General features: G+C 40.4%; 2 protein-coding genes across 2 annotated transcripts in view; one reads left to right on the top strand and one right to left on the bottom strand.

Annotated features, from left to right (window-relative positions):
* The first annotated feature begins 987 nt into the window (after window positions 1–987).
* Wnt16 (Wnt family member 16) lies at window positions 988–10994 on the top strand. The gene is made up of 4 exons (XM_036182196.1): window positions 988–1377; window positions 1566–1825; window positions 3666–3952; window positions 10251–10994. Exons 1-4 carry the CDS (start codon window positions 1283–1285, stop codon window positions 10713–10715), a joined length of 1107 nt encoding a protein of 368 aa, XP_036038089.1. The 5' UTR covers window positions 988–1282; the 3' UTR covers window positions 10716–10994.
* An 8877-nt stretch (window positions 10995–19871) lies between these two features.
* The window catches only part of Fam3c (FAM3 metabolism regulating signaling molecule C), a 45779-nt gene continuing 44137 nt past the window's right edge, over window positions 19872–21513 (bottom strand). Inside the window, exon 10 of the mRNA XM_036182384.1 lies at window positions 19872–21349. Coding sequence (XP_036038277.1) covers window positions 21260–21349 — 90 coding nt within the window. The 3' untranslated portion in view covers window positions 19872–21259. The remainder of the gene's footprint in view (window positions 21350–21513) is intronic.

The raw sequence follows: 21513 nt of genomic DNA, 5'->3' as shown, positions 1-21513 counted from the left end.
AGTTGGTATGGCATGTGGTATTTCTTATTTCTACAAACTTCCATAGGGCTGGGCATGCAGTTGGTATGGCATGTGGTATTTCTTATTTCTACAAACTTCCATAGGGCTGGGCATGCAGTTGGTATGGCATGTGGTATTTCTGCTTTTGTCCTTGTTGCTGTTGTTTTCAACCGGTAGCAGTAGCACAGTGCGAGTTCTTCCGGGGAGTCAGCGCGGGTCAGAAGGGAAGGGCAGGAGCAACCCTCAATCATTTTAGAATCCCCTTGTCTGCTCTCACTCATTTGTCTCCTTACCATTTTTGCTTGGGATAGACCATGCTCTCAAAAGTTACAGAAATAAGACAAATGGGAAAAGCCATCACAGAACCCAATTAAAATGGCAGATTTGGTGCTATGCTGAAAATAAATGCATACCTAAATGACCAGGAACATATTAGCCCTGACAACTTCTCACCTATCCACTCTGCTGCCAAGGAGGACTTCAAGCTGGGTGCCGAAAGATCAGTTTTGTTTTGTTTTTTTGTTTTGTTTTGTTCTTTGCAACAACTCTTGACTTTAAAAAGGTAATTCTCCAGGGAGAAGTATAGGAAAGAAAGGCGAGGTGCCCCCCACCCCACCCCCATTCTCCACGCGCCTTTATCCTTTTTACTCAGAGGGTAAATCCAGATGTGGTTGGGAAAAGCAGCTACATTTTCACCCAAAGATGCTAAGACAGAAATGCCCATCACTTCTTTGCTCTTCAGATTGATCCAGTCTCACAGTGACCTCCTCTAAGGACAATGTGACAGGAGGAAAGGTCATGACACTCTCAGGTCTAGTCAGAGAGTCCCGGAGGCTCAGCCCAAGAGCGCCCCCCGCAGAGCCCACTGTTAGCCAATGAGAGATGGAGGTTTCCAGATGGTGAGCTACGGATCTGCTACTGGGCCAATCAGGCGCCAGGCGGGGTCGAGGGGGAGGAGATGCGAGGAGAAGCCTGGGGCGATGGAGACACAGAGACACCAGCAGAAGTTTCCCACCTTGGAATGTGAGGGACGCTCCGGCATCACCAGCTCGTTTCCACCTCTGCACGAGAGGACCTTAGGCTACTTTCTCCACCTCATCCTGCTGGGGCCTGGGGCACTGCTGGTAGTCTCTGTCCTTGCTGCCCTTTTTAATGTTACCTTCCAGGAGAAAGAGAGCAAGGAACAACTGGGTGCTAAGGAACTGACCTCAGGCCCCGCGGGCATCTGGGGAGAGGGGAAAGGAGAGGAGTGGCCGGGGCTGGGGGATTCCATGCATGGGCCATGGACAGAGCGGCGCTCCTGGCCCTGCCCAGCTTGTGTGCGCTGTGGGCAGCCGTGCTCTCGCTCTTCCCCTGCGGAACCCAGGGCAACTGGATGTGAGTATGGGCGCTACGGAGGTATGAAGGGGTAGGTAGGTGGCCAAAGGGATGACCCGTGCCAGGGAACTTTCAATTGAGGCCAGGGGAGGAGGAGCCGAGGCCCTCGGACCGCCGACCTAATGCGTCTAGGGTAGGGGAGGAGGACAGGGAGGGGGCACTTACCGCAGGGGCGCCGTGTCTTACAGGTGGTTGGGCATTGCCTCCTTTGGGGTACCGGAGAAGCTGGGCTGCGCTGGCTTGCCTCTGAACAGCCGCCAGAAGGAGCTGTGCAAGAGGAAACCGTACCTGCTGCCTAGCATCCGCGAGGGCGCCCGGCTGGGCATTCAGGAGTGCAGGAGCCAGTTCCGACACGAGAGGTGGAACTGCAAGGTCGCCACCGCCACCGCCACCGCCACCTCCGCCCCGCTCGTCACCACTCCCCTCTTTGGCTATGAGCTGAGTAGCGGTGAGTCACGAGGGACCCTTGGGGTTGGCGGGTCGTAGAAAGCGACAACTTTTCTGCTTCGAGAGAGTGAATAGTGACTGCACCGTCCGGTGCTTGCAAGATCTTCAAATAGGGAAACTGGGGGGACAGGGGCCAGACCCCAGCGTGCAGGTGCAGCCCTAGAGAGGGACACCCTGGATCGACAGAGGGACATTTAGAGGGGCTGCAGGTCTCTGTCCTTCCCGTGGCCCCTGCCAAAGTTGCAGAAAAACTACGAGTCCCCACCCCGTCGACCCCTCGGACCCCGTGGCGCCCCGCTCCGTGGGTGACCAGCTGGACAAACATGAGGTCTGCAGCCGGGAATGCTGCTGCCGCATCTGCTTTGATTTAAGCAGCTCTGTGGCGCACAGAGCTGTAGACAAGTGGCTAATTGAAGGACAGCCTCACGTTTTATTGACTCCTGGAAACACCAGGGTTAGTGCATAATGGTGATTTTTAAAGGGACTGTCACCTGAGCACGACTTCTTTTGCTCCCCTTGGTTTTTCTGTTCCTTCCATCTCTCCCGAACTACGCGCATTTTCCGCGGTACGGAAAAGTCCAGTGAAAAACAGTCCTTCCACGTGCGTGGCGTCTTAGCAAGGCTAACGGTACTCGAGCCAGGATGCTTCCCGAGATATTAGCAGAGTCAGAGCTTTAGGCCTGAGACATTGAAAGATGCGCTCGCTGTCGTTCTTTAAAGTTCGTTTCCGTTCCTACTGCACCTTTGACCCGTCCCTGCTCTGTTTCTGCATGCGCCTCTCCAGAGCTGCGCCTTTCCAGCTCTGAGTTTTAGCTGACAAGTACTGCGGATAGATCCCTGGCCTGGGGGTTGAGAGGGAGGGTAAGAGGCTGGAAGAGAAAGAAAGAAAAGTAAGAAAGAGAAAAATCATGTGTCCTAAGCAGTTGCTGGGATGCAGAAGCATTCACTGCTGAAGAGGTTTATTGGACAATGGGCGTGAGTGAAACTGTTTCTATTCCAATCTAAACATCTGGAAAGAAAAAAAAGAAAAGAAAAAACTTGCCTGCTGAGTCCTTTCTACTCTGTTTTATGAATGTCTTAATGGAACTTTGATTTCTAAGATTTTAACTCCAACTCTACTGACGGAGTGCAAAATGCAACTGTTTCAAAATAGGATACTTTCCCACAGCAATTCGACTTTTTGCAAGTCTTCAATTGTCTTCTTTCCATTAGTTTTAGGACTATAAGGTCAGCTGTGCTGTGTAAAATGTTAGCTTCTTAGTATCAGTGATATTCATTATATTCCCCCCTTTTCAAATCCCATCTATAGTGTGAAAGGAAAGGAATATTTATCTACCAATTGTCTTGATTTTTGTTATTTTTAGCTTGCATTCTGACTCATCTATTCAAAGAAAAATTTTCCATTTTTATTTTGTGAATGCAGCCCACTTTGAAAAAAGATAAGGAATCTGTTTCTCTTTTGGTTCCCATTTACATTGTCCATGCAAAGGATTTACATTCAACATATACTAATGAGCTACTGTTATTGTCTGAAAAACCAAGATAGGTACTATTGAGGGTTACACATTTTAAAAACAAGCATGAATTTTAACATATGAAGGGAGTGGGTGACAATACGGCATGTGACATCCCATAATATGGAATCCTGAAAAATAATGCTTCTTTAAAGTCTAAAATAATAGATTTCCTTTATTTCAATAATTCCAATATTCATTCATGACGGCATCCCTTTTGAACACTTGAAAAATTGATTGCCTCATAAAACAATGAGTAAGAGGCTTTATGACTGAATTTCAACACAAAGTGACAGCTCTGTAATTTAGCAAATGTTTTCTTCCTAGGCACCAAGGAGACAGCTTTCATTTATGCCGTCATGGCTGCAGGACTGGTGCATTCTGTAACCAGGTCATGCAGTGCAGGAAACATGACAGAATGTTCCTGTGACATCACCTTGCAAAATGGTGGCTCACCAAGTGAAGGCTGGCACTGGGGGGGATGCTCTGACGATGTCCAATACGGCATGTGGTTCAGCAGAAAGTTTCTAGATTTCCCCATCAGCAACACCACAGGAAAAGAGAGCAAAGTACTGCTGGCCATGAATCTGCACAACAATGAGGCGGGAAGGCAGGTATGTACTGGAAAATAGTACTTGGGGTTAATGCTTCTGGGTGAATCTGCGCCAATGATTTTAAAACCAAACACTGGCAGTATAAGAAATAAATAGGTATGTATCATTTCATGAATGTGTATTGAATGCATTGGTAAGTTCTCTTAGGGAATATGCAACCACTATTTATTTATTTATTTATTTTTTTGTGAAGCAAACGTTTTCATGTAAAATTGTTAATTTTATAAAGTAATTTAAGTTCAATTAAAGACTATAAAAGAATATGAATATAAAGCTATGCTTGTATTAAAGGTAAAGACATTTTAAAATATAGCAATATTAAAGATAGGTTGAGAGGAGATGAATGTAAGGACCTAGCACCTAGTCAACTCCTTTATGAATTCTGGTTTTAAAAATTGTTTCTTAATAAGAAATATGTGTGTATCCTACTTAGTTTTTATATGTTTACATTACTGACTATTGATACAATAAAGTTTGGATTCTAAAACACTGTTGAATTGTTTGGCAATTCACAGTACCTTTCCAAAAGACTGTAACATTTTTATGAATACATATTTTCTGCCGTAATAAACTTTTCAAGACACATATTATTTTGAATTTCCAATAACCTGTCTGGGTCCCAATGTTGTTACCACAATCTGCCACATCCTCCTGAAGTAAATTCAGACAATCTGCAGCATCTCTTAGGAATAGTTAAAGTATATGTTGCATTTATTTTTTTACATTTTTGGCAAGTGAATAATGAGACTCATTCACAATGCTTGGAAGTCCTAGCCAGTTTTATTTAACTGCCCTCATTTAAAATACAAAAAGTCAGAAGACTCAGTAAAATATCACCGTACCTCCTCAAGTTTGCATTTACAGTTCTATTTAACTTGAACATGCAGTTCAAAAAGGCAAAATAGAAAAGAAGAAAATCAATGAATAGGTTATGCAAGTTTTCCCTATTTTTATTCAGGAGCTTCAGAAAAGTTATTTGATTTCACTGACATTGCTCTGCACCAAAGTTAGGTAGATGCCTTTTTCCCCCTTGGGGTTTTTCATTGTGAAAGTAAGAGTGAGATACTGATTGAATTTAAATAAAGAAATAATTACTATTTATAGCATTTTAATATGAAAGAAGGAAATGCAGTTAGCATATGTTCTTTTAAGCTCAAAGAAAACATCAGGGTACACCAAATCTCTATATTTATTTAAAAGTTGAGAAAACAATTACATAAGTATTTTCATTATTCATCACTCTTAAAAGGTTTAAGTGATTTAAAAATTTAACCAAAAAACAAAACTCAGAAGTTCATCTTATGAGTAACTCTTAAATAAATATCGTTTGTCTGAGCTTATGAAAACCTAAAACATTTGTATTAAAGAAAATTTAGTTTTATTAATAACATTCAGTTTTATTTCATCTTGTGTGTTTTCAAATTAGGCAGCTATATTTGGCTCTATCATTTTTAATATTGGTCTTAAACTGTTATTTACATTTTTATTTTGGTTTTTTTATCTGCGTCAATTTTAATACAATATACTATCGGCTAGGAAAAAAACCTCAATTTCTTCACTTTACATAGGTTTTTTTTTGCTATTTTTTTCTGTATTAGCAAATTCAGCCCATACAGAGGTGCACATTTTGTGCAAATTTCAGCTTCCCTTACTGAAGGTTTTGCTTCACATTGTTCTAGATGGAATCCTAAAATATTACAAAACATTTACCTGGTTATTTTGAGGGTAATACATGGGTGGTTTTGTTGGTCTTTTCTTGGGAAGTATTCTAATTCAAAATATTTTCATATTTTCCTTTCCACTGCTAGCTTTAAAAAAAAAAGTCTAAATAAACAAAAAGGAGGTTTCTCTGACACGAACAAGAAACTGATTCAATTTTTAATATTGGCCATTATGATTTGGATCTGTCAGGCATATTTGTCTGAGTAAAGTTTAAGGTCTGCATTCAATTGAGTTGGTTTTTCTAGTCTCAAAATCCCAAACTCAAAATGTAGGAAAGCATTCAGAGAAATGTGGGTACTGGCGCTTAGTAGCACTATGAGCAGGATAGATGATTTTCTAACCGCTGACCTTAAATACTCTGATTCCCACTTGGTTTCTGACACCATTCCTAAAGTTATGACTCCAAGAATAATGTTGCTGGCCGGTGATTGGCTGTGAGAATGATGGGATGTCTTCCAGGGGCAGAACTTCTGGGAATAATGTGACTTGGAATATTTATGGGTATTTCTTTTGGTGTGCTTAAAATATTTCCATTCTTACCATGTCTACCTCATAAACTTTTAAGTTTTCCTACCCCATAATTTGTTTTATTATGAGTACTCAACAAAGTGGGAAGGGCGGACCCCAAATTTTCATTGACCTGTTTCAAGAATATTTATAAGTAGTTGAACAACACAACCATGCTTTGCTTTTCAGCAGGTTCAAATGTATTTGGGGATAGAAAGGGACAAAGTGGGTCAGAGGAGTAGGAATCCTTCGTACACAGCCATCCAACCTTCACTCACAAAGTTCTTAAGTTAAACAGATCCTCCAACGGCTGACCTGAGGAAATGTTGGTGGCTATTCCTAGTAAAGTTTGGATGAAGTAGTGTGTAGAAAACAGTGTCTGCCCACAGCATTACCTTTGACTCAGAATTGTGAAACAATTAGTCCTTAAATCATTTCTTACGTGGCATCTGCGTTTGCACTAAGTTCCAGTGATACATTTTCCCATTTCACTTCATTAGAAACATATCGACCCAAAACTTCCATGAGGAACCCTGTAGATTAAATACCACCTTTCTAATTGCTCTCCTATAGTTTTACACTATTCCACCAAAGTGCGCACATCTGTTTGCAATAGTTAACAAAACATTCCTCTGTTGACGTCGTTATAAACCTTAACAACTCAACTAGAGGAGAGAGAGGAATTTTCCCATAACCACACACAATTCATTTGGTTGCTCTTCTCTTTTCCAGTTACCAGAAAACATCAGAGCCACCACTGTGGCTCACCCTAGCTATTTAACATTAATTAAGAACCCCAGCAGAAAAGATACAGAACACACATTTTGGAGAGGTCCTGGAATATTTTTAAATACACTTATATTTTCCACTTTCGTTTTTCTGTTTTTCTAACATTATCTCGCTGAGTTATGAAGACTTCATATCATATATCACCAATTTATGTAAGACAAGTGTCTTAACCACACTGTTTATTTTTCTATAAAACTGGAATCACAACTAAGTACCTGTTCATTAACTACATATTAAGTGAAAAGAATTTCTTGCTATAAAACCAGATCAAGTACATGATTTATGAAAATGTGCTCCAAGAAACACTAACGTCGGCAAAGTTAAACCCTGTGTGTATGTGTCTATCCCGAAACTCCGCATTTCATAAAATTCTCCAAGCAGCGACTAGATTGCTCTACTTTAATTCTGCTTTGTATCCTTGGAGTATTATGGGGACATCGTCATTTGAATTGTATGTGGAATGCTTGGGATTCTTCTACTTGAAGTTCATTTATATATGTAAATTCTGGGGTAGAAAAATAATACATGTCACATCTATGAAAAGAATACTATATTCTTCGACTTCTGCTCTGGCCACTTTTGATCAAAAGTCATAGAACTGAAAGTTTAAAAACATAATACTGAAGAATTATTAACTCCAGTATTTAAAAAGAACTGTTTTCTAGAGTAAGAAAATCCTTCAAACTCCTATTATAAGCTTAGTAGGTGACAAATTGAATTTGCAAGCCTCTTTTTATTCTTTCACATTGTGCAGCAATTTAGTGGACTCATGCTGTTTGGGGGAGAGTTATGATGAAGCTGGAGGAGAGCCCTGCTGTCTCCAGGTCTTCCAGGACCACTGCCCCTCCGGCAATGTCTTTTCTTCATGAGGGTGATTTTTGTTCCTCTCCTCCTCAGGTTAACTGCTGAGGATGCGTTCAAACCGCCTGTGTGAGTGAGTGCGGTATCATTGGTACTGCATCTACTCTGTCTCTCGCACTTTGCAAACCAACAGCGCCCATGTCTGAACTGGTTAAAAAAAAGGAAGTTGGGCTCTCAGTCATGATCAGGAGGGAAGGCAGCTTTAAATCACTGAGTGATGACTATCAGGAACGCTGATCTGGTTTAAACATACACTTACTCTCGGGCCTGGGGCTTCTCGGACAATTAATTTTATTACCTACATTGATTGAGCTCCCCCCCCCCATATCCTTTGGCACTTAAAATATGAACAAAGGTGGCCAGATTGCATTAATTTTTAACATTTATCTGCACATAGACCTCTTAAAGAAACAAGGCTTTTGTGAATAACAAATACCATGATTTGTGCTGTACTTTATGTAGTAAGTTGTTCTTGTGGCACCATAGGGTGTTTTTGCCCTGTGTTGTTAGGAAATAGACACATTTATTAGTTTTGAAGTTTTATGAATAAAAAGTTATGTCCTATGTTCTAGGAAGGACAGGATTTATTGCTATTCTATTGGTTGTTTTAAATGTACTAAGTATTAAAAATTGTACAAATCAATATCACATGTTCTCGTTTAAGGCTGCAATACAATATTACTTGTTTGAAATAGTCTGTGTGGTTTGACTGTTCAGAGAATGTTAGAAAATGCTGTTGTACAGACATATCAATAGTAATAAAGTCTTGGTTATTTTGTAGTTTTGATAAGAACTGTAAGTGGGATTTAAACATCTTTCATGACAGTATATGCATAATTCTCAAGTTGTTGAATGGGTAGCCTCATTTTTCATTTGCCTAGCATGTTGATAGAGTGTCAACTCTACAACTAATCCTGACGATTTCTTCATCTGCTCTGCCGTCGTCTGAGGACTGCAGGGAGCAATGTTGACATGTAAGAGGTTAGAGACCTAAAACTTTAGCACTCTCTAGATTGTTATTTCAGGCTCATTGAAAATTTCATCTTAACTTCTACTCTAACTTTATCAAGGACAGGAGCGTGTAGACATTCACACGCTTCAAACAATGGGCGGCTGCAAGTGTGTGTAAGCTTGGTTAGTTAGTGCACCAGGCTGGATAAACTGAACTCAGCACTTAGAAATGAATCTAAAATTACATAAACATGGTCATCTTTTCCTTTTCTTCAGACAAGTTCCCACTCTGCAGCCTAGCCTCAAGTTCACAGCCTTCCTGCCTCAACCTACCAAGAGTTGTGATTATATGCACTTCATTCTCTTTCTAGTTTTTGAGTTAATATAATGCCATCAAGGACAGGAGCTATGTTTTCAATTAATTTTCCAGAAAGCGGAAGAACTTGTCAGCAGCCACTGCACCGTGGCTCCTTCTCCCTGAGATAATCTAACTTGAGGCAGGGTTTCTTGTGTGGTCTGTGGCCAGGGCATAGCATGTTCTCACTCCCCTTTACCCCCTGACATATTTAACACTATAGTGATCGAACCTGGGAAGGCTTAATACAGTCAACCAACAGGTGTTGTCGCCGCAGGGTGCCACCACATCATATAAGCAGCTCACTCCAGCCAATCAGATTCCACGGGTTTGAGAACTGGTTACTAGGAAAACTCTTCTGATGTTTCTGTGTGTACTGTGAAAGTCATGTCAACTACCCTGTTTATACTTTGCATGATAGTCACCTGGGGCTCTGGTTTAAAATGTAGTTTTCATTCTGTATATCTGGCTTAAGAGCAGGGTTGTTTATATTTCTTACAAGAGATGTTGGAGCTGGTGGTCCATGAACCATACTTTGAATGGCAAGACTTTAAGTGGCATCAGAAACATACAGGCAAGCACCAGCATCCTTCCTCACCACCAAACGCTTGAGGTATTAGAAATAAGAGTACTTTTCCCTACCAGATTTCAGATCATCTTTGGTAAACAGTAAAAGTGGCTGTCCTGATAATAAAATTTATTTTACAGTTTTTATGTAACTATTTATTTAGTATAGGTTGTTATGCACATGCCCTGCTGCTCATTTGGTGCCTTGCGGGAATTGGTTCTCTCCTTCTACCATGTGATTTCCCAGGGTTTCGACTCAGGTCTTCAGGCTTGGCCTTGGCGGCACTCAAGGGTAGCTCACTGTCCCGTACCACCCCTAGTGTTTTTAATGTACTATGGGAAGGTTTTCTATGGAGACTCAAAACATTTAGACAGAAATAAATGACAAAATATGTAAACTCTAAACAACCTGAAAGATGGTTTATGTTCAAGCCATTATTTTTATGGAGGAAAGAGCAGGAAACTCAAGTGGCTAGGTTCACTGTTTCTGGTATTGAAAGAAAAACGGCACAAATGGCATCTGAACACAATCCTTGTCGGTTTTAGGCTGTCGCCAAGTTGATGTCTGTGGACTGCCGCTGCCACGGAGTTTCCGGCTCCTGTGCTGTGAAAACCTGCTGGAAAACTATGTCTTCTTTTGAAAAGATTGGGCATTTTTTAAAGGATAAATATGAGAACAGCATCCAGATTTCAGACAAAACCAAAAGGAAAATGCGCAGGAGAGAAAAAGATCAGAGACAGACACCCATTCACAAGGACGACCTGCTGTACGTTCATAAGTCTCCCAACTACTGTGTGGAGAACAAGAAACTGGGTATTCCTGGGACACAGGGCAGAGAGTGCAACCGTACATCCGGAGGTGCTGATGGCTGCAACCTCCTCTGCTGTGGCCGAGGCTACAACACCCATGTGGTCAGGCACGTGGAGAGGTGTGAGTGTAAGTTTATCTGGTGCTGCTACGTCCGCTGCAGGAGGTGTGAAAGCATGACTGACGTCCACACTTGTAAGTAACCTATCCATCCAGCCTAGCATGAGACTCGGCAGTAGCAACCAGCGGTTGCAATCTGGAGGGCGCCCCCTACTGTGCAGGGCTGGAGAAGTCACTGCCTGCAATGCAATTGCAGATCCCTGGGCCAATCTGCGATTTCTTCTTTCTGAGAAACATCCAATCACAAGATGATCGTGAGGACTGCTTGGGATTCTAAAGTTGAAAAGGTTGGCGGTCACCTTTGGATGGTTTTGGGAATAGACATTGACATATAGGGAACATCAATCTGTCCCCTAAGCAATAGAAAGAGGAAGAGACGGAGGGAGGGAGGGAGAAGAAAGGAAAGGAAAAGAAAAGAAAAGAAGAGAAAGGAAGAAAGAAAGCAAAAAGCCCTTATCCCAGAGACCTGGTCCCGGCTTAGGATAAGAGCCTAGACCAGGGACACAGATAGAGAAATCAGTCATGGTGCTTGCACAGCCATCTTTTTTTTTTTCTTTTCTTTTCTTTTTTTTTTAAAGACATGTCTTAAAGGAACAAGGAGCAGTATACATGATTTGCATTTTTCCTCAGTATTTTAATAGAATTAATTATAGTAAGTGTTTGTGCATAGACAGAAGAGGCTGAAAATGAACTATGGGGCAGGGGCTTGCTTTATGCTTTCCCAGACTGCAAAAGAAGAGCCGTTGGAAAGAATCCTCACTAAGAGATACAATATCCCTTTAAAGTATTTTTAAAGATGTTAAGTAATGGAAAAAATCAAAATGTAAGACGTGAAGCATGAATTAGATTTTTAAGTGCCTTTAACCAAGAGGATCCGTCTAAGGAGTGAGAGGGGGGGAAAAAAAACAACCTCTGTTAAGTTTATCTCACTTTTAATCTTTAGATTAAATGATCTTCTTGTTGTAGACCGGTTTCTACCATTAAAAATTCAGCTGTGAAATACTGGAAGGTGAGATTCTTAAAAAGATTTGAGAAAAATGGGAGCGAAGAGATAAAGCCCCTTAATTATGTAAAGACAGTATTCTGTATAGTATTTTTGCTTTTAAAAGTTTTATAATTTGTAAATATAGTATTTAACTTATGTGACATATACTAAGAATTAAAGACATTTATTGCTAAAGTCTTAGAGTGATAGAATAATACGGTTATGCCAAGAAAATAGCCTTCTTTTTCATAACACTAATTCTTGCTTACATTGAGAAGGAAGATAACCAGGCAATTGCCTGGATGTGTATTTCTTGCCAAAATGGCAGCTTTCTTTCCTCTTTTAAGAAAAACAAAACTGTGTTTTGCCTTGGTTTTTCAAGACCGGGTTTCTCTGTATATCCCTGATTGTTTTGAAAATGACAGTTTTCTATGCTCTAGATTAAAGTGTGTTATAAAATATTAAAGATTGTGTTATTTTGATAGCCACATAACTGAATTCTCTTCTCAACCTTCTCTCTGCTTTGTTATAATAAATTTCATAGTAAATGTATTAGTTGGAAAGAGGAATCTAAGCCAGAATAATGGTGAACTTGATACCTTGGATATTTATTATATTTTATGCAATGTTGCCTTTCCATTTGAATGTTGAGTGCTGTTTTTCTTTTTTCTTTTAGATCTAAGCCAGGGTCTTGTGTTTGCTAAGCAAGTGCTCTACAACTGAGCTAAATCCCCAACCCCTCTGTCTTGTTTCAATATATATACATACATATTTATACACGTTTATATTTCACAAGATACCTAGTAAATCATCACAGGGCTGTATTTAAGGTTATATTTTAATGTAAATGCTTACACTTTCACATTTTGTTAAATAATTTAGAATTATATGAAAAACAGTTTTTTCTAAGCTCAGGATGGGCACAAAGAACAAAGATTTTAATCTACTTCCTATTTTTTTAAACCAATTGTGAGCAACAATTTGAAAAGCAAACCTATGGAAGATATCTCAAATTCTGTTGTTAAAAAAAATCCAAGACTGCACATTTCACTGTGACCCTCAAAGTGTAGCAGTGACCATTTGCTTAAGAGAAACATGGACACTGCAAGTGAACAAATACCGTGCTAATCTGAAAGAATCGCTTCCCATTCCTTGTTATTCTCTGACTATAGTGTGCGGTGAGGTACTGTCATGCTCTTTTTACAAAGTAACTAATTCATCTGCACTGAAGATAATCACTCTTTTACTTTAAAAGAGAAAGACTATCGGGCATTAACTACTTACCCTACGTACTAGAAAACTTCTCATATTATGCTATCAGCTGACTGAGACTCTGTCAACCTCTGATTCACTAACAGCTGGTAACTCCAGCCATTGCTTTAAAAAAAAACAATGCCCACTTGGCTGTCCTTTCGAGGATAACAAGGAGGAATTTCTCACTCCCACACTGGCTCTAGATACTCTACCTTCCTACCTTTGACATTACCCCTGCAATTGTCCTTCAGTTTTCCACCTATCTTTTTGTTGCAAATAACAACCAAGGCAGACTAGACTGACTTCGACATTAAAGGAGCCATGTTGACTCAGAAATTGAAAACTTCACAATTTTAGTTCGATCAGAGGGCGCGCTATCAGTAAGTGTCCACCACGGTTCTTAGGTTCAGGTCGCCTCACTTTCAGCGGATTTCTGCCACTGTCCTGAACGCCAGGCTCTGTGGCTGTGTGCCTCAAATTCTTGCAAGCCTGGCAGCTCCATCTCTGCTTCTCTTGGTCACATGGCCACCACATTTGCAGACCTAACCTTCTAGGGAAAAATAGAGGTCATTTTCTTGTTATGTACACCAACGATAGGGGGAAGTTTCCTTCCCAGAAGGTCGGGCAAAGATCTGAGTTGATGTTAGCATTGGCTGGTTAAATGTACTTACATCTAAGCCAATCACAATGACAACTGGGAGTTGGGGGTGGGCAACAGGTGCTCTTTCTTATCTGTCTAGTGGCAATCTGAGCCCAGCAATAAGAGAGGAGAGGATTATGTGTAGAGGAAAACCAGGGTGTTAATTTACCCAGAAAGGGACCAAGAATGACCACCATGCCTAGTTCTAGCGATGTGTTGGGCAGTGTCTGGTCTCACATAGAACTCAGAGCCAGACAGATCAAACCCAAATACTGTGGACTATGTATGTGGGAGCAGTTCCACTAAGGTATTATTTTTTCAACTTAAAGAGTTTTAAGCTTTTGGGGGTGTTTTTTTATGATTTGGAACTTATAAGAGACAATGGATCATCTTAAAGTCAAATTAAGGAAAAATAAACCAGGTATGGTGGCACACACCTTTAATTCCAGCACTGAAGAGGTGGTGGAAAGCAGATCTCTGTGCATTCCAAGCCAGCCTGGTCTATATAGAGAGTTCCAATCTAGCCAGGGCTACATGGTGAGACTCTATCTTAAATAAATAAATAAATAAACAAATAAATAAATAAATAAATAAATAAATAAGGAAACAATAGCATTATCTGTAACCTCTGCTTTAGGAATATGGAAAGCATTTCTCTGATACCAGTACACTATAGCACCTATTCATTCTTTTGAATATAAACAACCACAGTATTCCCTACTCTCAATTTGGATGGTATTTGCTTTGTTCCATAGTTTAAGGCACTATACATGACACCAAGCATAAGGACATGTCATTATATATGTTTACATGCCCTGATTTGACATGTCCTTGCAGCTTTAGAACCATGTGATACTCACAGTACATATTTTGGAAACACACTTTTTCTGACGCATTGTTAGTACTGACATGAACAGTCAGTTCACTGTTAAGATCAGTACTGACCATTGATTGAACTGTGACCCTTAAGATTCAACCAAATTATTATTTACTAAACGAGAGGCATAGAAGCACAAGTGCCACCTCTTTGTGGGCTGCTAGTTTTTGTATGATCTCCCATAAGTGCTCAAGGTCTGGAAAATAAGCCACTAATTAATTAATTAATTAGTTCCTTAACTTAGAGCGCTACGACCTTCTAAGCTCATCTGATGAAAGAAAGGTTCAAATTCTTTCTCCAAGTACCACAAATAATCCCCAAGACAAGCCTTTCTAAGGAGAGTGAAGTTGTATTGCTTCTTGTTTTAATTTCAATTTTCCTATGCTGCAAGAATAACATGTCTTGGCTGAAGAGCAGGGCTGTGTCAAAGCATGAAAGGGGACAAAGGAGGACACCAGAGAAAGATGGGAGAGACTCATTTCCTTTGAATGAAACTATAACTCTAGTAAACACCTTGATAGCATTTGCTGTAGTGCTGGCATGGGCCAAAATCAGTATCATTCATATACATACATATATATGTATACATGCATTAAATTTCATTCATTCATATATTTATATGTGCGTGTGTACACACACACACACACACACACACACACACACACACATTCTTCACAATTCCATAAATTAAGCACCATTATTGTGGCTCCATTTCTCAGATGAGGGAGGCAAGCAGAGTAACTGTCAGTCAAGCAGCCTACCATGCTCACACAGGCTGGACCAGTGGCATCTGTGCCAGCCACAGCCACAGTGTTACTGTGCATCTCCCGGTATCCAAACCATCAGTGGACTAGGTTTACATCATGTCAAGACTTTGAGGGCTCTGTAAATATAGTCAAATTACAGATGTTTCTTCATAGTTTGGTTATATAAACTTGGTTAAGAAGTTCAAGGTGACTGAAGCTAGCCTCTATTTTAGATCCTAACAGTTGGATTACCCAGGAAGCTATCAATCTTCCAAGAAGAAATGATTTGAGGAAATAACAAAGCAATTTAAGTCAGCATAAAATAAATACACCCTTGCTGATGTGGTCAGAGCCAACTGCTTCACAAGGCATTCTTTTTAGAAAATGGGTAACATTTGTTGTTTGTAATGGTTTATCTTCACAGACAAAGTAAAACTACCAGAAGCAGATTTGTACCAGGTTAAAGTTTTGAAAAGAAATTCTAGAGAACGTAGCCCTCTGAGTGATTATAAGAGAGCACAGCAGTAAATATGAAGTGAGTCAACACAAACAAATATTCGTATGTGTCTTTTGAATGAGCACAGTAAGTGGAAGCATCTGATTTGTAAGAATTGGAAGCAAAATGTCTTGGGATAAAAATAGACTATTCTCCATTAAATGGCTGATCTTGCACCAGGGGTGACTGGCCTCCACAGCTGCTAAGAAACATAAATAACAACCTAACAGCTGTGGTCATACTCTATAGGCATATCTGCCTAGTTCTGGGTATCTATTACAAGAAAAGGCAAACCTGTGACCCTGTTGAGTCTTTCTGATCAGCGAAGGCCATCACCATATTTTACTGGATATTTCAATACAATTTAAACTCCACAGCAAGCAGAGGGACATACAAATGAAATCAATGATCTCCTTTTTCTCAGTACATAATCTCCACTCTTCACTAGTCCTATGCACTACCATTCCCACATCTTAAGCTCACCAGAAAACTAATATTTGCTCCACTCAAGCTCTCTGGGCAAAAAAAAATTAGCATACTTTTAAGACTGCAAAATGGGAAAACTGAAGTCAATGAGATGGATACATAGTTTCTGACATGCCTTCTATTTAATGAGTACAGGATGATTTCATAAAGCCAAATTTCATTATTTTGAGAAAGTCTTCCTTCTGCCAACTTAAAAATGTTTTCTCTCTTCAAATAACCAATCTATTATTTCTCAAAATACTACTTTAAATTTCATTGACTAAATATAGAGACCTCAAAGTTCTAGTTGCCACAATGCCTGCCACTGTGTCCCATATCCAACACACTCAGGGATTTAGAACCATAGGGAACATACTCCAGAATACTTCCAAAATAATAGAATCTTGACAGTTTTTGCAAAATACATAACTGGCCACTCATGTTGACCAAGAGTTTCCAATTTTTTCACTTCTCTGGTATCTCACATCTACCTGCTGAAGAGCAGAAAACCATTGGGGGCAGAGCACATTCTCTAGAGCAGAGACCTAGATCTTATTCCTCACAGCTAAAGAAACTCACCAACTGAACCTCCTACACTGTAGTCTTGGACTTCCCAACTTACCGGCACTACTGACTGACTACTGGCTTGACCATGAACTGATCATATCCAGATGACAGTGTCCAACATGATTCACTCTTAAATCTTTCCCATGCTCAGAACTGAACTCTCAAGACATTCTTGCTGTTCATTTATGTTCTTGTCAAAGGATGCAGGTCTCAAATCAGGTCCCAATAAACAGAACCAAACCTAAGCACAGTAGTGTTGGAGCTTAACTTGAAAATTATTCAACTTTCCATGTTAATGTCATCATGCATAAACAAATCAAAATGCAAAACTTGACATTTTAAGATAAGGCACTGAGATTCACATTGGACTCTTAGTTAAAACCTAAGTCCCAGGAGTATTAACCCTTCTCTGCTTGAAGGGATGTCTCTACAGAAGACATTTCTGTTTCATAGTAGGCATACAATGGGCCATATTTCACTGATGAGTTACAGCTGATGAAGAAAGGCAGGACTTGGCAGAGAACTCACTTGTCCTTAGGTTGAGTTTGTTCATATTAAGCTGTATCCAGTGGTAGCAGCCTCCCAGGCAAGGTAAACACATTTGAATGGTGGTTAACACATTGTGGAAAATGTACTTGGAAATCCCCCAAAGCAAACAATAATAGCAATAATAATAGTGTCAAAATCCCCACTTAAGATTCCTCCTTTGCCTAGACCATCCCAATGGCAAAAGCCTTCTTCATAGGCCCTTCTGAGCAAGAGGCAAATGCTAGTGAAACTGCAACTGAGCCCTTTATCTCCTTATCTATCCCTGATGCTCTCCCGCTGCCCTACAGCCAGTTGTTAGGAGCAGGGACCAAGGCCTGTGTTCCCTACAAGGTTCCTCACACTTTCATCCATAGCTAGCCTGGTAAACAGAGCCCCTCCCCCCCCCCCCCCCCCCCCCCCCCGCGCCCTCCCTGTTTTTAATCAGATTTGAAATACCACCTAGCAAGAAATTAAATCTTGGATTTTGCATGTGACACGGCCTTTGGTGTTCTGAGTAATGAATGAGATAGAATGTGAAAGTCAGTCAGAGCCTTGGGAGATCAAGGAAGGCCTGAAGTGTAGCTGCATTTCATCTGTTATTGAAGTCATTGTCCCATCACTGACTGGTTCCTTTCTGGCTTAGTAGAACTGGTAAGCTTCCCACGTACACTTGGTAACTTATGCATCTAAAAGTCTACAAGAGTCATGGCTAATAGCAGTAACTGGATTTAATGAGTATTTTGTCATTTGGCTGGCACCATAAACACTCTAATACTATGTTTTACAGGAAATTGATAATGTTCACATCATAACCAGTGGACACACAGGACACACTCAGGCACATCTGTGGTGTTAAGCAATACACTATACCATCTCCTCTTTCAGAATTTCCCCTTTTAAGGCTTTAGGCCCTCTTTTCTCTGGTTATCAAGCAAATAAAAGCTAATTCTATAAAATGTTAGGAGCCTGCATCGATAGTGGAACATCTTTATTAATACAGCCCTAAGTTCTCTCCATGTCCAGTGCATCCATGCTGCCAGACTGATGCAGAGCTGGACAGTGAGTCTAGTATTAGCAACAAGTAGTACCTGTCAACTCAATGGGCTGGCAACTCTCCTCATGCTCATCACATGCTTATGGGACAAATCCAACAGAAACACGGCTATTACCTAACCACAGGGCTGACCTATCCTTTTTCCCTCTGACCACCACAGAAGGTGGTGCTCTCAAGTTGTACCTTCTGGACTGGAGGACTTCAAACTCCCCAGGGGACCTTCCCCAGCCTCAATCCTGTCCTTTGATGCTCCATTATACTACCTGGCAACAAATAACTGCAAGTCTCTAAGTTTGACTGCTTTTCCTCCGCTCATACTCTTGATTTGACAGGTGAGTGCCAAGAGTTTCAAGAAGGAATAAGAAGAGAAAGCAGGGATTTGAGAGGTGGGGATTGACTGATCATTTGGCATGTGACAATCAAAACCAAGTTTGTGGTAGAAAAACCATCCTGGTAAGAACATGAAAAGAAGCTTTAGAAATGCTTTAGAAAAGGTAAAATCCATTCCTGGCTTCTACAGCTCCACACCACATGCATTTGAGGAGGCGGAAGTAACTGGCTGAGTGCAGATTGAGTAAACAAGCATTTTTCCTCTTTCATGCAGACTTGAAAAGATGTCAGATGTCCTTCCATTTAAACTGCTTTGCTCACTGAACACATGTCTCTTTTCTGTTTCATTTAAAGAGGATTACGAGAGAGGGTTGACAGAACAGAAAGAACAATGCACCATTTTGAGGTCAAACTATAATTTGTGTAGACCTTTGAAGTATAAAACACAAGCTAAATCATCAAGATTGCAAAATATTGGCTGATTGATTTAAGAACAAATATAGCAAAAAGAAAATGATGAATTTAACCAAATTAAAATTAAGATAAGCATTCTCTTTATTTTTCTTATTTTCCCAATATCCATCCACCTCGTTTCTCCTTCCTTTTTCTAACACCCACCTCCCCACCCTTCTCCACTAGGGAAGCATCTGTGATTGTAACTGGAACTGCATTCACAGCCGACCCTCTCACATCACTTCAACGACTACACGGCGTGTTAGAGCTTTGCCTTTAATAAACAAAATTCTCGACATTAAACGAGCATCGTTTCACTTCTGAGGATGAAGTGAAAGTAAAACAGTTGATTATTGCTTCCAGAGTTAAGCTGGCACAACCCAGACAGACAGGATCCAGACAGACAAAAATGACGGCGCCACAGCAGTTACACAACCAATCTCGCCCCTTCTAACACTTTATATAACTGGAAAATCCATCTCTCTATAGTCTTTAAAATTCAAATGGATAGCCTGTTGTCAAGCAACTTAACTTCTATACATGTTCAAATACATCGAGTATTACTGTTTGATGGCAGAGACTTGATTTTTTACATTAGGAAGTACAAAAAAACCATTTGTCAGAAAGACACTCATGTGATGTTTCGCAGGTATAGTATGTACTTTGTCAAATACACACACATACACACACACAAATTCACAATGTGAAACCAAGAGTACTTACATTTTTTTTTTAATTGCAACATTTATTTTCCAATCCCCTGAAAGTGTAAAATGGCTTACAAAAATCAAGGGAATTTTTTTTTTTGGGGGGGGGGGGAGCTGAGGATCGAACCCAGGGCCTTGCGCTTGCTAGGCAAGTGCTCTACCACTGAGCTAAATCCCCAACCCCAAGGGAAATATTTTACATGTCAAGACATACATGCTGGATATGAGTTATATGGATATGGATATAGAAGCACCAGAAGTCTTAAAAGTGTACAAAACTTGTCTGAACATAGAAGATGTGTCTCCTGATAAACTACTGCATTCAGTTTGTGGGAAGAAACAGTACCACAAGGTCAGTAATAGTCAAGAAATATCTGAACTGCTTCCAGCTTTTAACAAAATAGCAAATACTGCTTTTTGATTTTTATACCAACCACCTAAATTTTAGGTTCAGATTTTAAGTGCTGCCACATCCCATGATGGGCAGCCTGAGAGCTGCTTTTGCTTATGATGCATTTTAAGCATTTCCACATATGTTGCATATGATGGGTATTTAGTGCCCAAGTAATTAGAACTTTTCAAAAATTCTGCTACAATTGCAGGCAACAGTTGTTATTATGAAGTTAGAAGTAAATAACAGAATTTCTTGATTTACAAATCAAAGCCATGAGAGCAAAGAATTCCTCTTCTAAGACCACGTGGTCAATGAAGGTAGCAAAGTAGACGAATGTCTGCATCCCCCTAACTCACTAACCCAGCTGTCTTGAGTGACCTGATTAGGTTGAGGAAGGGACTTGGCCTGGTTCTCTGGTTCTCTCCCACCTCTAGGGTTACTCTAAACAGCTTATACAAAATCATATAATTCACATTAACACAAACTCTAGAAGATGAGCCCCAAATGACACCTACATTAATGTTCATTTTCAATGTATTAAAAAAAAATGTTGTGCTTTTCACAAATCTGATGAAAATTTTCATGTGAAATATCTTATTTCTTGGTTTCCTTGGAAGGAAAAATAAAGACTATGAAAAGAACACCAGAAGTCAGGCTATAAAATAACATTACACATACAAGTAGCCCAAAATCTCCTTAATTTAAAGGATACTGTCATCACATGCCAGGTATTTATACAGAGACATATGTACGAACAAAATTCCCTCCCTAAAAGCCATGTTTCTCCATGATAGTTTCACAGCAACCAGAATAGAAATCAATGCCTATACAACCTGCCTGGTTACCCACTGAATATGCTTTTAGAATTAAAGTCCATTATTGCCACTCAAATCTAAACATTATACTTTTAGGGGAACTGTGCTTAAAAATGGCTCAGCGATTTGTTCAGTATGAGGACTATTTACAAAGGTAGCCATTTATGTTAGCAATAAATAATCCTGGAACCGACAGAGACGATCTGGCTCATGCATACCCTGGACGGCCGCATGCTACTAAAATATGTACACGGAGCGGCTGCTTCCCAGCTCTCCTTCAGGGTCAAAGTGCGTTCCTCTCTTCTCCACACTCCCTTCAGTCTTGCTTCTGGGGGATGCATCCTTCCATCTCGACCACCTCAGGCCATCCTTCGTACTTGTTTGTATCCTTATTGTTCTTTATGTGCTGAGGGAACACAAAGACAGGGCACAGCTTAACAAACGCTTGTGGTCTGCTAACTCCCAGTAACATCGCCCACTTGCTCTCATCTCAGTAACACATGTCAACAGTGAGGTAACAGAAACGACAGCTCGGGAATTCACTGAGTGACCCTTGTGGGCTGGGAGCTA

The sequence above is a fragment of the Onychomys torridus genome, chromosome 3, assembly GCF_903995425.1.
Source record: "Onychomys torridus chromosome 3, mOncTor1.1, whole genome shotgun sequence".
In the NCBI taxonomy this organism is placed as follows: Eukaryota; Metazoa; Chordata; class Mammalia; order Rodentia; family Cricetidae; genus Onychomys; species Onychomys torridus.
This window is presented reverse-complemented; position numbering and strand designations above follow the sequence as displayed.

Bases quoted from the DNA above. Each gene is read 5' to 3' on its own strand.
- Wnt16 (XM_036182196.1), top strand. From the start codon at position 1,283: ATGGACAGAGCGGCGCTCCTGGCCCTGCCCAGCTTGTGTGCGCTGTGG. The intron at 1,826-3,665 runs GTGAGTCACGAG...TTTTCTTCCTAG, and splicing joins TGGCTATGAGCTGAGTAGCG to GCACCAAGGAGACAGCTTTC. The intron at 3,953-10,250 runs GTATGTACTGGA...TGTCGGTTTTAG, and splicing joins ACAATGAGGCGGGAAGGCAG to GCTGTCGCCAAGTTGATGTC.